At 37.8% G+C, this 14,541-nt stretch overlaps 1 protein-coding gene across 1 annotated transcript; it reads left to right on the forward strand.

Annotated features, from left to right (window-relative positions):
- The first annotated feature begins 1,507 nt into the window (after positions 1-1,507).
- On the forward strand, positions 1,508-14,177 carry arpc1b (actin related protein 2/3 complex, subunit 1B). The gene is made up of 10 exons (XM_088936733.1): positions 1,508-1,702; positions 2,759-2,833; positions 5,320-5,424; positions 6,142-6,364; positions 9,197-9,304; positions 9,774-9,980; positions 11,179-11,254; positions 11,908-12,104; positions 13,504-13,594; positions 13,824-14,177. The coding sequence occupies exons 2-10, from the start codon at positions 2,770-2,772 to the stop codon at positions 13,860-13,862; spliced, it is 1,110 nt and encodes a 369-aa protein (XP_088792859.1). The 5' UTR covers positions 1,508-1,702; positions 2,759-2,769; the 3' UTR covers positions 13,863-14,177.
- Positions 14,178-14,541: the final 364 nt, after the last annotated feature.

Genomic DNA, 14,541 nt, shown 5'->3' on the forward strand with positions numbered 1-14,541 from the left:
CTGAAGAATTTGTGCTGCTTGTGTACTTGAAATGTTTTGTAGTATCACCACCTCTAGAGAGTGCAGCTCTGCAGAATTTTTCGGCACTCTGGTTTATTATGGTGAATGCAGTAGAATAGCGTATGGCATTATGGTTGGACATAAATTTGAGTTGGTAAGCATGGGGGGCAGCATTTGAAAATTGTTGATCATCACATTGTAAAGAATTATGCAAGTAATCTGCATTGAGTTTAAGAACTTGTTTTTTAATGAAACCTTTTCGGTTTATTGTTGAGGGTGTATAATGCAAAGAAATAAAATATCAAGTCGGTAACTTCAAATTAAGATTTGAAGATTTAATTTTTTTCTTTAGATGTAATTAAAATTGTTCAATTTTTCTGCACAAAGCTTTCATTTAATTTTTTAATGCAAGTATGTATTTTGTGCCTGAAATGTTCAAAAAGTGATTTTTTTTAACAGCAGTTTTAATTTGCATAGTATATTTTCTCCATTTGGTTCTGGGTCACCTTGACCATGAAATGGATAAGTGGTTATTGAAAGTGATGTGATGTTTTCCATGTGACATTTTCATGTGATAAAAACACAAAAGGCCTATCCATATAGGATCTGGATCAAATTTCAGTTTGCTCCCTCTCTGGATACTCATGTCGTGCATGTCAGCTTTCAGGGTTCATGTTCTAACAGTGCTCCATCTGTCCATTCAAGACATCTTCCCTTTACTCTGAACACCAACTGAATGCAAACAGCTTATGTCACAAAGACAGACTGGATAGTGAACTAGTGGAAACGAGACAGGACATGCTTTTAGAAACCTGTGAAACCTGAACTGTAATATATTGCATGTACATATGCAAATACTCTTGAACACAAAATGAGCTAAGACTGCATGAATGTATTTCTAGTGGATATTTAAAGTACATATTTCTATTAGTGTTAGTGTTATACTTCAGCATATAATAGTTTATTAATTGTAGTACTATGTCCCCTGGGATTTTGTGTTAGGATTATAGGATTTAAATGGTTACTGTATATTTATAGTGAGTCACATCCACACTGTGTAGGAGATAGTTTAAATGAATACAGTTAGCACATTGTTTGTGTTTCTGATTACTTGTCCTCAAAAACTGTTAAAAATTCATAAAGTAATGAAAATACATTTATTTTGCCATAGTCCAGTTGTTAACCTCTTCTTGGTGAGGGAAAGGGCAGAGAAATTTGACTTTTCTGTTATTTTCACAAAGTTGTGCTCACAACTTTTAAATCACTTTAGTTTCCATATGTAGGGTGTACTTCTGCACATTTCTTATTGTAAAGCCCCACCCACATTTTCCTAATGACTTTCAGATGAATTTTAGCATCACGGTTTTAGTCCTGGAAGTTAAGTTAGACCAGACAATTTTGAGATGAAAGGGTCTTGGTGAATAATGGAGAAGAAGGGCAGGGGTTACATATCTGCTGACAAACCGGTATGTGCCGTTAAACCTTGGGTCCTGCTCGCTAGCTGAAAGCCGCCCACACAAGGAAGTGGTTACACTTTTGAAGCAGGAAAAGGGAAGTGTAACAGTTTTCAGAGAAATAAGTTTCTTCAGCTCATTCAGAGCCAGCGTTCGTGTTGACTGCTCAGAGTCCATGAACTGAGGCTGCTTGTTTGACATTTTGACCAATTTTCATCTCCTTCAACTTTTAAGTTCAAGAGGTACCGGTAAGTAAACATACCACTACTTTCTTCTGAATTTTTAATCTGTTGCAAAAATAGCAAAAGTCCAGTATTTCATGCACCTCAGAACTGCTAATGTCAGTTATATTGTTATTTGAACTTTTTCCACTTTTATGACTCTTTTACAGGTTTGGGTATAGTTGTTAGTGATGCTCGTCTTGAAGTATAATGTAAAATGACAGTTAAAGCCCTATTAAAAAACACAGGGTTCTTTTCTTTGCTGTCAATATATTTTTTTTTCTAAAATAAAATGGTTTCAACTTTGGGAGTCTTTCAAAATTGAAAGATTTTTTTTTTAATCCATTCAAAGTTTTATCCTGTTCCAGCGCAGGAACTGGGCTAGTGGATGGTAGTTATAAGACAGAGAATTGAGACCACTGCTGTCCAAAGAGTGGACCTTGCAACAACTAATATTCACACAAGCCTGGTACACAGAATTCATGCATAGTAAGAACGTAATTTGATATATTTTCCATAAATAACTTGTTATTTTTGGACTTGTAATGTGGGGATGTTTTGAAGACATCAAACATTTCCCGCTAGCAGGTCACATTCCAAGCTGGCCTGCATTTAATTACCCTAGAGACCACAGAAAGTAGATCTGAACAGAGCTGCCTTGTAATTAGGGCATTCATGGAGTTTTCAGCCTGTTACCTTCATGCATAAAGCTCACTATGTCAAACAAATTATTGAGATGCAGCTTCTGCATTTACAACTTCTCCTTTTGCGGTTGCATGCGGAAGTGCTCTGACAAAGATACAGTTTTAGCGTGCACACTGCAACTGCATTTTTTTCATATGTGGATATGCATTTCTGCTATTTTTAAACAACTTTTAACCTGTGCATAGCCATTGAACAGAGTCTTCTTTTTTTAATGCCAATATTTCAAATTATACTAGATTAGCAATACTGCATAGTTATTACACAACATCACTGTAGCACAATCAAATGTTCTAATTAGTTTATCACTAATATAACATATGGGTTATGGCGTTTGAATACAGAGAGCAGTTAACCTCATACGACATATTTATTTTTCAGTGTCATAAGCCATGTCTTACCACAGTTTTCTCCTGGAACCCATCAGCTGCCATGCCTGGAATAAAGACAGGACTCGTGAGTATACATTTGCATTTGTTTTGGGTTGGTGCAAAAGATTAACAGAATTTGTGTTCACAGCAGAATTTATTCACAACGTCCCCAAATCAGCTCACTTACTATACCACATATCAAGTTCTCCAGATATATGGTTCTGAAGTTAAATATAGCCACTGGCCAATAGCCAGGTCGTTGGAGGTATTTCCTTTGGAAGAGCAAGTAGAAACTGGCAGTCAGCATTTACTGAATTTCCCTAGATTTCCTTATGATACTAATTTTACTTTCTCAGAACATGCTCTCTCCTGTAGATTCGGAATACATATGATGTGTATAGAGGTTTTGCAGAAATAAATATTTTCTAAAAGTTTTAATCTAAAAAGGATAAAGGGAAATGAAACAAAAACATTGAATTTAAGTGGAAAAAAACTAAAAGCATATTTGAACCAATTTTTCTCCACAGCACCAGAAGAACTACAACTGAAGCTACTATTATTGAAGCTACTCTTTCACATAGTTTCCGAACTTGTAATTACAAGGGTGGAAAATATACTATAGGGGCTAAAAATGCTTTGAAACAGAAGCCCTATGCCGTTTTAATGGGTTTGCTTGGGAGTGGTATTTGTTCACAATTTGCCTGCGTGCATCTGCCTCTTTGATACTCACTTACAGGACCATGTTGATTAGATTTCTGCTTATGAATGTATATGCTGATATCTGGCAAGACATGTGGTATTAAACAGCTGCCTTTGCTTCTCCCAGCGGTTGTTTTTCAAGACTCAAAGGGATCCACCCAGTTAGTCTGTGAACTGCAAAGCCTTACTTCTGCACCACAAACAACATCTAGATTAACTTAACCCGGGTTTGACAGACAGGGGGATTATTTAAAATAAAATTGAGGAGTTCCATTTTGCGAAGGACCTTCCTAAATGGAAACTGGTCGGAGTAGCCAAAGATTCCAAAAATGTTTTCGAAACTGACGCTGAGACTTCAAGAGTTCTATTTGGGATAAATACCACTTTTAGGAAACTGCCACAGTTAGAGCTGAAGGATGTTGATCACAAAAAAAGTAGAAAGAAAAAGTCCACACTCATGTGTTCAGACACAATCTAGAAAAATACTTCTTTGTTCAAAGATAATTTACAGGAAAAAGCAATGTATAGTCAGTTGTGGTTATTGTATGTATGTGTGTAAATACAGTTGAAAAGTATGGTGTGTTTGTAGTTATACACCCGTCTCATATTTTCTCTCAGTCTGATGAGAGAAACAGCAGTGACTAATTCCACCCAGACTTCCTGTTTTACCATGAATGGTTCGTTGTTGATGATTGGATGTGCCTAAAGCAGACCACAGCAGAAGAGAGAAATAACCCAACTCTACCGTGAACTGCTGGCTGTCTGTTTTAGTAGTGGAAACAATCCTCTCCTATAAAAAGAGGGGGTGTTGGGACTTGAATTCAAGTTAAATATTAATGTTTTTATGAAGGCCATTCATCAGCACAAATGTGTTTGTGTTTTAGGAAGTGGTTTGACACAGGCAGAGAGGCCTATATTGATGTTGTGAGAACATCCTATGCAGATTATTTCAGCTTGAGCTATTTTTTTACACCACATTCGCAAATCTACCTGAAGAGGACGTGACTGATATTTTCTTGTCCTTGACAAACTAGGGAACAGTCAGTTTGCTGTAAATTTTTTGTGCACGCAGCATGAGAACCAAGGTCATTGTCATTTGCCAGCATCTATTAAGAAAGCTTTTGGTGAAAAAGAACAGTATCCATCTATGTGCACCGTATTCTGTGGATTTTAATTTTTTCACACCCTTCACAACTGATATGTAATTTTTTATTATTTGGAGAAGTTGAACAATATTGTGAATATTGAAGCTGACACATCTATTTATCTAGAATGTTTCATCCTAAAAGGCATCAGTTATTCACATATTAGGAGGAACCCACTTCATTCAACAGTGAAATCTGTGTGATGCATAGCAGCCACTATTACATTATGCCAGCCATCCCACTACACAGCAGATCAGGTAGAGAAGTGAGAAACTGTTTCACCAGCTGAAAGAAGGGAACACTTTACATTACAGGATTTTTAATGATCAAGTAGTCGAAATCCTGGTTGCCATACTGGGGTACTGGTTTGAGAACCAAATGGAAGAGTGTCACCTACTCGTCCACCACAGTACTCCTTGTAGCTGCACCCTGGTTTTCCATGGAGTACTGACATTTGATGGAATCAGTCTACAAGTCGGTGATGCTGCTTAGAGCAGTCCAGAGAGCATTTATAACAGAGGCAGCTTGTAATATCCACTGGACTTTATATTAAGTTATATATAATAATATTAGTAGGTAGCTGTGTCAGCATGTGTAGACTGCAAAGGAACAAGTAAATGTTGAAAAGAGAAGAAAAGAGACACAACATTTCGGCTGTGGAGCCTTCTTCAGTTGTCTACGTACAGTATAATAATATTAATTTGCTTTTCATAAACCTATCTTTCAGAAATTGCATTATGTCCCAACAACCATGATGTCTATATCTACAAGAAAGAAGGAACCAAATGGACCAAGATCCATGAGCTGAAGGAGCACAATGGCCAAGTGACAGGTAAGGAAACAAAGAGTGAGCATGTATTTCCAGCTGTTGTCTCAGTGTCTTTAAAACTAAGCAGCTTGTAGTACTGAGCTATGCAGCAGCTGAAATGAAACGTTAGCTTACAGTATTTCACTTCACTAGTACGGCCTGACATTGGTCTTTGTTATTGAGTTGAAACCATTAACATTTTTAAGACATTTTCAGAAATCAATATGAATCTAATTAACATAAAGATGACACAATGTATTTCTAAGGAAAAGGTACAAAAGATCTGGCAGCATGAACCAGAAGACACAGCAGAGGCAGTTCAATTTTCTCATAAATGTTTCTTTAAGAGCTAGCTACAAAATGAACACAATACAGCCTTTCTACATGTGTTAAGCAAACATTGACAGGTTGCTAAAGAAACATTTATTAATAAAACAACAACTTGTCTTCCTGATGAGATGCTGTCAAAAGAAAAATAAATAAAAAAATAAGTTGATACAAGTATTTGGTGAGTCATGCTATTGTACTTGGAAGTTATTTTAAAAAATAATAATAATAACATTAATTAAATAAAACGAATTTGTCCTATTAAGCAAGTAACTAGTTTAGTGAAGTAACAGAATCTGGTTTGACAGTCCCGATTCTGGTTGATGGGGGACCTCTTGGGCCTGTTTCCTCCAGGAAACTGGTCAAACTGCAGTTTACAACTGGGAAGATTTAGTTGTGTTTGTTCTGTGACAGGTATCGACTGGGCCCCAGAAAGCAATCGCATTGTGACCTGTGGGACTGATCGCAATGCCTATGTCTGGACCCTGAAAGGCGGCGTGTGGAAGCCCACTCTGGTCATCCTGAGGATCAACCGAGCCGCCCGCTGTGTCAAGTGGTCCCCCAAGGAAAACAAGTTTGCTGTGGGCAGTGGCTCCCGGCTCATCTCAGTCTGCTACTTTGAGCAGGAAAACGACTGGTATGTTGTACAGCTGCGTTTCCCCAGTCCTGCCCTGGGTTACCCCTGAGGTTTTCATTGCAGCTGATCCTCGTGAGCCTGACCCATCAAGCTCTTAAAGGGGAACTGCAATCCCAATTTCTAAAACCAGATTAAAGCCTGGTAACAAAATAAATACATTGACGTTATAGAAAAATGTTGACAAATTTCAAATTAAGCACAAAATCGTGAACTTTGTGAGAGTACTGTAAGTCGCCACGTTGTCACAAACCTGCATCCCCTGAATTGCGACGTGATGCAGCCCTTCCTGCTCACTAGTCACTGTAATGACTAATGCAATACGATGTATGAGTGACGTACGGCTTGTGCAGCAGACATTTCACTGAAGAAATGTTCCAATATGATCTGCGTGCAGAGTTAGCAAGTAAGTAGTATTTGTTGGCAAAACAGTCTTGAAGTCAAGAGCAATATTTCTATTGGATTACAAGACGTATTCATAGGCCCGCTTGTTTACAATGTAAAAAGGCAGAAACATGTCACCGGAAGTTTTGTTGTCTCATTCTGTATTGCAGAACATGGCGCTAAGCATACCTGGAAATTTTTTCTATTTTGACATATAAATTGGAGGTTTTACAGGTTACTGTGTACATTTTACTTTTATTGTGGTTTGAAATCCACTCATCAATAGCATTGCAGTTCCCCTTTAAATTTAACTTTTTGCATGCATTTTTAAAACTTTCAGTTCCTAAATAGTAGAACAGGTTGGAAAACTGTGCCGGGGGCAGTGTCAGAGTGTGTCTGACAGTGTAATTTCTACCTGTGCCTGTAACACCACTAATTGCTAAGCAGTAAAAGAAATTTAGAAAGTTATAGGGGACCAAGAATTTCAAACCTCACAGAAACAGAGTTCTGCTTTCTAGATTTTTTAGAAATGATACACACAAAGGTGATTAAGCAATGGGTTCAATAACTTGAATTGATTAGGAGCTCAGTTGAAATGAAAACCAGAAGAGAATGCCAGGAGGAGGAAATGGTACTGTGTAATGTATACTGTATGCTGAACTCTGAGAAGACTGTAGAGATGGAAGTTGTTGAGTTTTTAATTCAGAAGCTTGGTAGGTGTGTTTATGAAGATAATGCCACTGCATTCCTCATGTGTGTTTTCATTACCCAGGCCTAGTGAGTCGCCTGGTTATTTCGGGCATGTCACAGATGCTGATATTGGTCACTGTAAATATGTTAGGAGATAAGGAACAAGTTATAGGTTTATTCCATGCTGAAAAGAGAAGAAATAAAAAACAACGTTTCGGCTGTGGAGCCTTCTTCGGGTGTCAACCCACCTGAACTATGTTAGGAGATGACTGGCTGTAAACAGATAATAAAATTTTGTCAGTGTCAGTTCAATAACAATATATAAAATCTCCTTAATTTGTAATTAACTGAATTTATACAGCTGGACCCGTACAGGTCCAGTTCTCTAGGTTAAATAAAATGTTTTTTTTTTAAAAAAACAGTAAATTTGGAGCAAGTAGTTGTGTATATGGCTTACTAGTGAACCATCTACCATAATACGCTTGTCAGAATATGGGGTTAACATGACTAATGGGCTTCAGAACCATTAATATGCTGCTCAGCTACAATATTCATTCTTCGCCTATCTATCACATGTTCTATGTAGGCTTCCAATCTAATAACTCCATCTGGTGCTCAATCTGCGCAAAACCCAGGAACAGTATTTGATGGAAACATATTGCATTATATCATTAATTAACAGAAGCTTTGTCACTGAATGAAAACCAGGCCAGCACCTCTAGTAACATTTGCCTTGAACAGATAGTGGGGGAATCAATGTATGTAAACCCAAATCAACAGTCATGTTTGTAATGGTTCCAGAAAAGCTCAGTGTTAGCCAACAGCATAAGAAGGTTTGCAAATGAGATGAGTCCATCTGGCCAGTCTAGTTCATTTGTTTTTAGCAAATGGCACTTATGTCACCTTTCTGTGATGGGAATTACAATGGATGCAATATAGAGACACAATAACAATTATAGATGTAATTTAAGTCATTTATGCACTTCTTCTACCTTGGGTGTAATTGCACTGAGCAAAAAAAGAAAAAAATGGCATATGGTACAAAGATACTCAGTAAGCCTTTCAAATTAAAGTTACACACATTAACACCGCATGTATTATCCATCTGCTTTGTAACAGTCTGATACAGTAAACCCACGAGAGAGATTCAGTCCCTGGTAAAAGGTTCATTTTAAAAATAATATCAGTGTAACAGCCTTTTTGCAGAAAATATGCATTGCATTGCAATTAGTTAAAATTTGAGACTTCTGCTTTACATTTCTCCCCATAACTCAGAACACATTAAAATACAAATGATTTCCAACAGTGAGAAATAAAGATTCTGTTGAATTTGCAATTTTAATTTCCTTGTGTTCATAGGACCTAAAATGAGCAGATGGGGAGTGACATGAATCTTATTTTGTATATTTTTGTGAGTAATGAAGCATCAAAATTAGCAAATTTATCAGCTTTTGGTAGAGATGTTATAGACCTTTTAATTTGAAAGCAGATTTGCTTATCCATTGAATCAGTTTTTATTTTTAGGGTAGACAATGCCAAGATTAAAGTCCTACTTGTTCATTCAGACTTCCATTTCCTCCTGCATTTAGCAGGCTAGTATCATGTGCATAGTATGCAATTTGGAAAACTGTAAAGAGTTGCTTTTAAACTATTAACTGTTAAACTATATGACTATATAAGTGTCTGGTGCATCTATGACTTGGTATGTAAAATACACATGATGAATTCTGATATATAAATATATATATTTATATTCTAAAGGTGGGTCTGCAAACACATCAAGAAGCCCATTCGCTCCACTGTCCTGAGCCTGGACTGGCATCCTAACAATGTGCTCCTGGCAGCTGGCTCCTGTGACTTCAAGTGCAGGTACGGTGTAGGTAGTGTTGGACAACTGCGTTCTGGCAAAGTCCACTTGCATTCTATACTCAGTAATTCAAACTGAATATTCTTTCACGCCTTCTTAATCAATTAATCTTTGTTCAGATCAGGCAAGTCAATGTTTGTGGCTTTAAAAATTACATAGTCTCTGGACAAACAATACAATGTTTGGTGCTAAGTTAGAAATTACAGGGACCTCCAAGAGCTTCCTTGAGAATTTCTAATAGTTTCCCTGATCTTGTGCTTGTTAGTTCGTTCACAGGTACTCAACAGATCAGTATTCGATTTCTAACCGGAATTGACTGTGAATCAGAATTTCTAGGCAAATACCCATCCAGATTTCACTGTATAATCAACTGATCAAGTGCCTTCTTCAGGGAAAGACCAACGAATGATGCAACATACTGTACAGCCTTCATTGTAGATGCAGAATAGATTTTTCTGTTCTGTAACTCAGGATCTTCTCGGCCTACATCAAAGAGGTGGAGGAGAAGCCGTCTCCGACTCCCTGGGGTTCCAAGATGCCTTTCGGAGAGCTGATGTTCGAGTCCAGCAGCACGTCAGGCTGGGTGCACAGTGTCTGCTTCTCCAACAGTGGCAGCCGCGTGGCCTGGGTCAGCCATGACAGCTGTGTGGCTGTAGCAGATGCTGGCAAAAACACTGCGTGAGTACAGCCCTGCTGTGCACAGAGCTCTGCAAGCCCTGACCTGGGGCAGCTGTGAAACGCTCAGTCTCTGCCTCTCTGGGTGCAAAGTTAATATGCTAGAGCTCATGCATAGACATCCAAATTACTCTTCTAAATCTTACAAACTGGTGTATTCTACAGTGCCTTGCAAAAGTATTCAGACTTTGCAGTTTCCACATTTTGCTTTGAAGTTTACAGACATGTCCCTGTGAAGCAGCTGTTAATATTTGTTACATACACAACCTACTCCACATATTCAAAGCAAATAACAAAAAGAAAGAAGTAAATGGATAACTAAAACATAAGAAAAATGGAAACATTAAGATTGCATAGGTATTCAAACCCTTTGCTTTGGCAAACCTTAATTAATTTCCATGCACACAATTATCTTAACAAACCACATGATTAGTTGCATGGCCTCTGTCTTTCCATGTTAATAGTGGCTCTCATGATTTTAGAGTACAAATACCTGCCTTTGTGAAGTTCCTTGGTCACTCGCTTTAACCAAATATTGAGTTTGAGGGTACTTATGCTATCGACTTGCTTTAGTTTTAATCTTTAGATTTTCCAGAAGTGTTCAGTGACATATCTTCCACTTAGAATTATTCAGTTTGAGCATTCAGATTTTAAATAAAATACCAAGTTTTTGAAAAACTGTGTATGCGTCATTTTGAAATTTCAGAAATTTGGATGCCATAAGAAGGGTCTAAATACTTTTGCAAGGTATTGTTCATGTACATCATTGTACAGGTGGGTAGCTGCGTCAGCATGCGTAGTCTGCAAAGGAACAAGTAATAGGTTTATTCTATGCTGAAAAGAGAAGAGAGAAAACACAACGTTAAGGCTGTGGAGCCTTCTTCAGGTGTGAGGAATACCTGGAGAAGACTCCCCAGCCGAAACGTTGTGTTTTCTCTCCTCTTTACAGCATGGAATAAATCTATTACTTGTTCCTTTACATCATTGTACATATGTCTTTAGGTTCAGAAATATGCAAAGTGCTCTTGTGTTCATGCAGAATTAGCCCCACAGAGCCTGAGTTTGGGTGAGCAAATGATACTAGCCAACACAATGTGTTAGCGTGCATTGCACCTTTGCTTACAAAGAAGCTCCTGTGGGTTTCCATTTCCAAAAGACAGGCTTTTCAGATCTCTATACTCTTTTGTTTGTTCTTCTTCAGCATTTCCAGCCTGAGCTCCGAGACCCTCCCTCTCCTGACTGTTACCTTCATCACAGAGAACAGCTTTGTGGCAGCTGTAAGTCCAGCCTTTCCTTGATGCAGTATAATTGTATCTGTCTACAGATTGATATGCAGCTATCTGCATTGGTGAAAAAGGAAGGAGACTGGGAGACTGCTTCAGGGAACATGTCAGGGCTGTGAGGCTCAAAGATCTCTCCAAGCCCATAGTTTTTCATTTCACCTCTAACAGCCATGATCATACTGATCTCTCTGTCTGCATTCTCAAAGAGGGGTTTTTGAACTCCTATTGCAGAAAGACAAATCCGAAATCAAAATTATCCTGAAACACTTTCCCCCTTCTCTCAACGGCAGATTCATTTCTTTCTATTCCTCTATTCATTTGCAGGTTTTGACTTCGCACCTCTGTTCACCTCTCTTGACTTCGCACCACCTGAGTGTCCACTCTGCTTCTCTCCTGCTCCCACCTCCTCTCCAGTCCTGGCTTTTGTTCTCCCATACTTTACAAACTGCCAGTCTTCCTCTCTCTCCCACACCTGAAGAAGGCTCCACAGCCGAAAAGTTGTGATTCTTTTCTTTTCAGCATGGAATAAACCTTTACTTGCTCCTTTACGGTATAACTGACATGATTTTATCTGAGTCACACTGTCACTGAAGCAGTGTTGAAGGAGACGGTGATGTGCTTGTGGTGTGGGGGGTTACTTGTTTCAGGGACATGACTGCTACCCAGGGCTCTTTGTGTACAATGAGGAAAAAGGGACCATTACCTTCGGAGGTAAGCTGGATGTGCCAAAGCAGAGCGCGCAGCGTGGGATGACAGCAAGGGAGCGCTTTCAGAACCTGGACAAGAAAGCCACCACTGAGACCAAAGAAGCCATCCTGGAAACCCTGCACAAGAACAGCATCAGGCAAGCCCCTTCTCCCCCATCGGCCTCCAACGTGACAATGTTCATTGCCATTGCGATTTAAGCTTTATTATCCCCCAGGGGGCAATGTGGTTTACAGTGGAGGCCAACACAACACTACAACAAAAACAGATATCATCAGTATACAGTGCAAGACAACAGTGTTTCAGCAGATAGAGAGGTACTTTTTACAGTGAGAACGAGATTGCAGAAGGGGATTAAATGTAAAAATCTATGATTGTTATACCTAGGGGCAGATGGAAGTAGTATACATTTCCAGAGGTGGGGGTGTGCCACACACTCCTTAATGCTCTTAGCCATTTAGAACCCTCTGTTCATTGAGGGCATTTAGGTTCATCTGGTTTGCTCCAATGATATTACTGCTTATCTTCACTATTTGTCTCAGTGTATTACAATTAGCAATGGTCAATTTTCATTTAGCACTCACTCAAAGCACAACCTTCCCTATTCATTTCTCAAACATAATGCGGCACTTGGGTAGAAAGAAGTCACCTCAACTGGCATTTCGAAAACATTTAAGGACAGGCTGGTTTGAGGAATACATTGCACTGTTGAATTGACTGCTTTTGTAGTGGAAATATTAACTCTCGTTTTACTTACTGTACATTTTAGTCATTTTTGGACTACAGAAGCTTATTTATGCCGCTGAGCAAAAAAAAGTTTAAATGAGAAACTTGTGTTTAAATTAGATAACATTGTGTTGAAACATAATTAGTGAACAATATGACCTAATATATGGATGCTGATTAGTGCCACATTTTAATGCAATATTTTTCTCCACGGTGCTAATAAGCTTCCGTACTAGACTGCAACTAAATAATGAAATATCGTCTTCTTTTTCATATACAAGAATACATTTTGCATTTATAGTTAAATATGATAAATTTACATTTATGTCAGTATTAACAAGGAATCTGGTAGTTAGTAGATTGGAGAGATGCTGCTAAACTGTAGTAAGCCCGTGTGTAAACATGGTTTGAGTTTCTTTATTAAATACAGGAAAAAAAAATTAATGGTGCAGCAATAATCATATTAATGACAGGACATTTATATTTGTAAAGGTTAATTTCCATCTCACTAAATTTTCATTGAACCTTTTTAAAATAATTCCTGGTGTCTTGAATTATTTCAATATCTCATTTAGTGACACGCAAAATAAAAGACAGCTCCTGTGTGATACTGGATACCTGTAATTTTTCTTACTAAACTGGTTAAGTGCAAATATTACACCAGGTAAATGTTTTCACTCATGATTGTAGATTTTCTACCGTTACATTCTAGGCCACAGTATCCCACAGTAGTGGTAATTTATACCAAATGTTTTTAAAATTTATATCTTCGTACTTTTCTGCATCTAATCTTGTCCATCTGTGTTTTACAGCCAGATCTCTATTATGGAGGGAGGCAAGTCCAAATGTACAAAGTTTTGTACCACAGGCATGGATGGAGGGATGACAGTTTGGGATGTTAAGGTAAGAAAAGAGTATGTTGATTATATTCGCAACTCTGGCATTTTAAATGCAAACCGTACTAAAAAATACAATTCAAAAAGAAAAAAAAACTTATATTTGTTGTGCTTATTTTTATATTGAACAATATAGCTACTGTACAGTTGTTTTAACTTGACACGGACCTGCTCCTTGGAGCAGAAAGCAGGGGATAATCAATGAACTGAGGGTAAAATGACCTTTCTTATTTCAGACTCTGGAATCTGCGATGAAAGATCTGAAGATTGTTTGAGTCTCGGGTGTAATCATGCAATTTCAAGAAAAAAAAGCAAAATGAAATCTCAAACTCAAGCCTGATGCACTTGCTGCCTACCATTGTTTATCTATACACATATCTTAATTATTGCCTACAAGACATTTTGCAACCAGTGTTTTTTATATTGCAGGGGGCAAGCCCTTTAAAATTGAACAAATGTGCTGCATTGTTTTTTAATATAGATATTACACAAATACAAAGCTGTTTTCAATTAAGACAGTGCCATTATTTGTTATTGAAAATATGCTGGTCATACAATGCTTTGACATAATAAACATCTTTTGACTTCCATGTTATTCTGGTGTCTTTGCTGAAAAACATCACAAATACAGCATTTTTAAAAGTGTACAGACAATATTATTTTTCCATTAAGGTGCATTCACTTTCTGTAAACCTTACCCCATCCTTTACATCACTCAGATCTGTTCAAGAGCATTAGGTTATCTGTAAATTTTTTATAATCTCCTGAACCATGAAGCCTCAGGCTTAAAAATGACATTCTAAAGGATATTATATTAGTTATTACCCTTTTTATAGAAACAATTAATATTGAGAAAGCAAAAACGAATCTCACAACTGTTAAAAAATCTGCTGTACTTATAAACAACACCCACCAGCTGGTGAAAGACGAAGATCTCTATTACAAGCCTGTTCG

Source organism: Atractosteus spatula, chromosome 18, assembly GCF_055471065.1.
Source record: "Atractosteus spatula isolate fAtrSpa1 chromosome 18, fAtrSpa1.hap1, whole genome shotgun sequence".
Lineage (NCBI taxonomy): Eukaryota > Metazoa > Chordata > Actinopteri > Semionotiformes > Lepisosteidae > Atractosteus > Atractosteus spatula.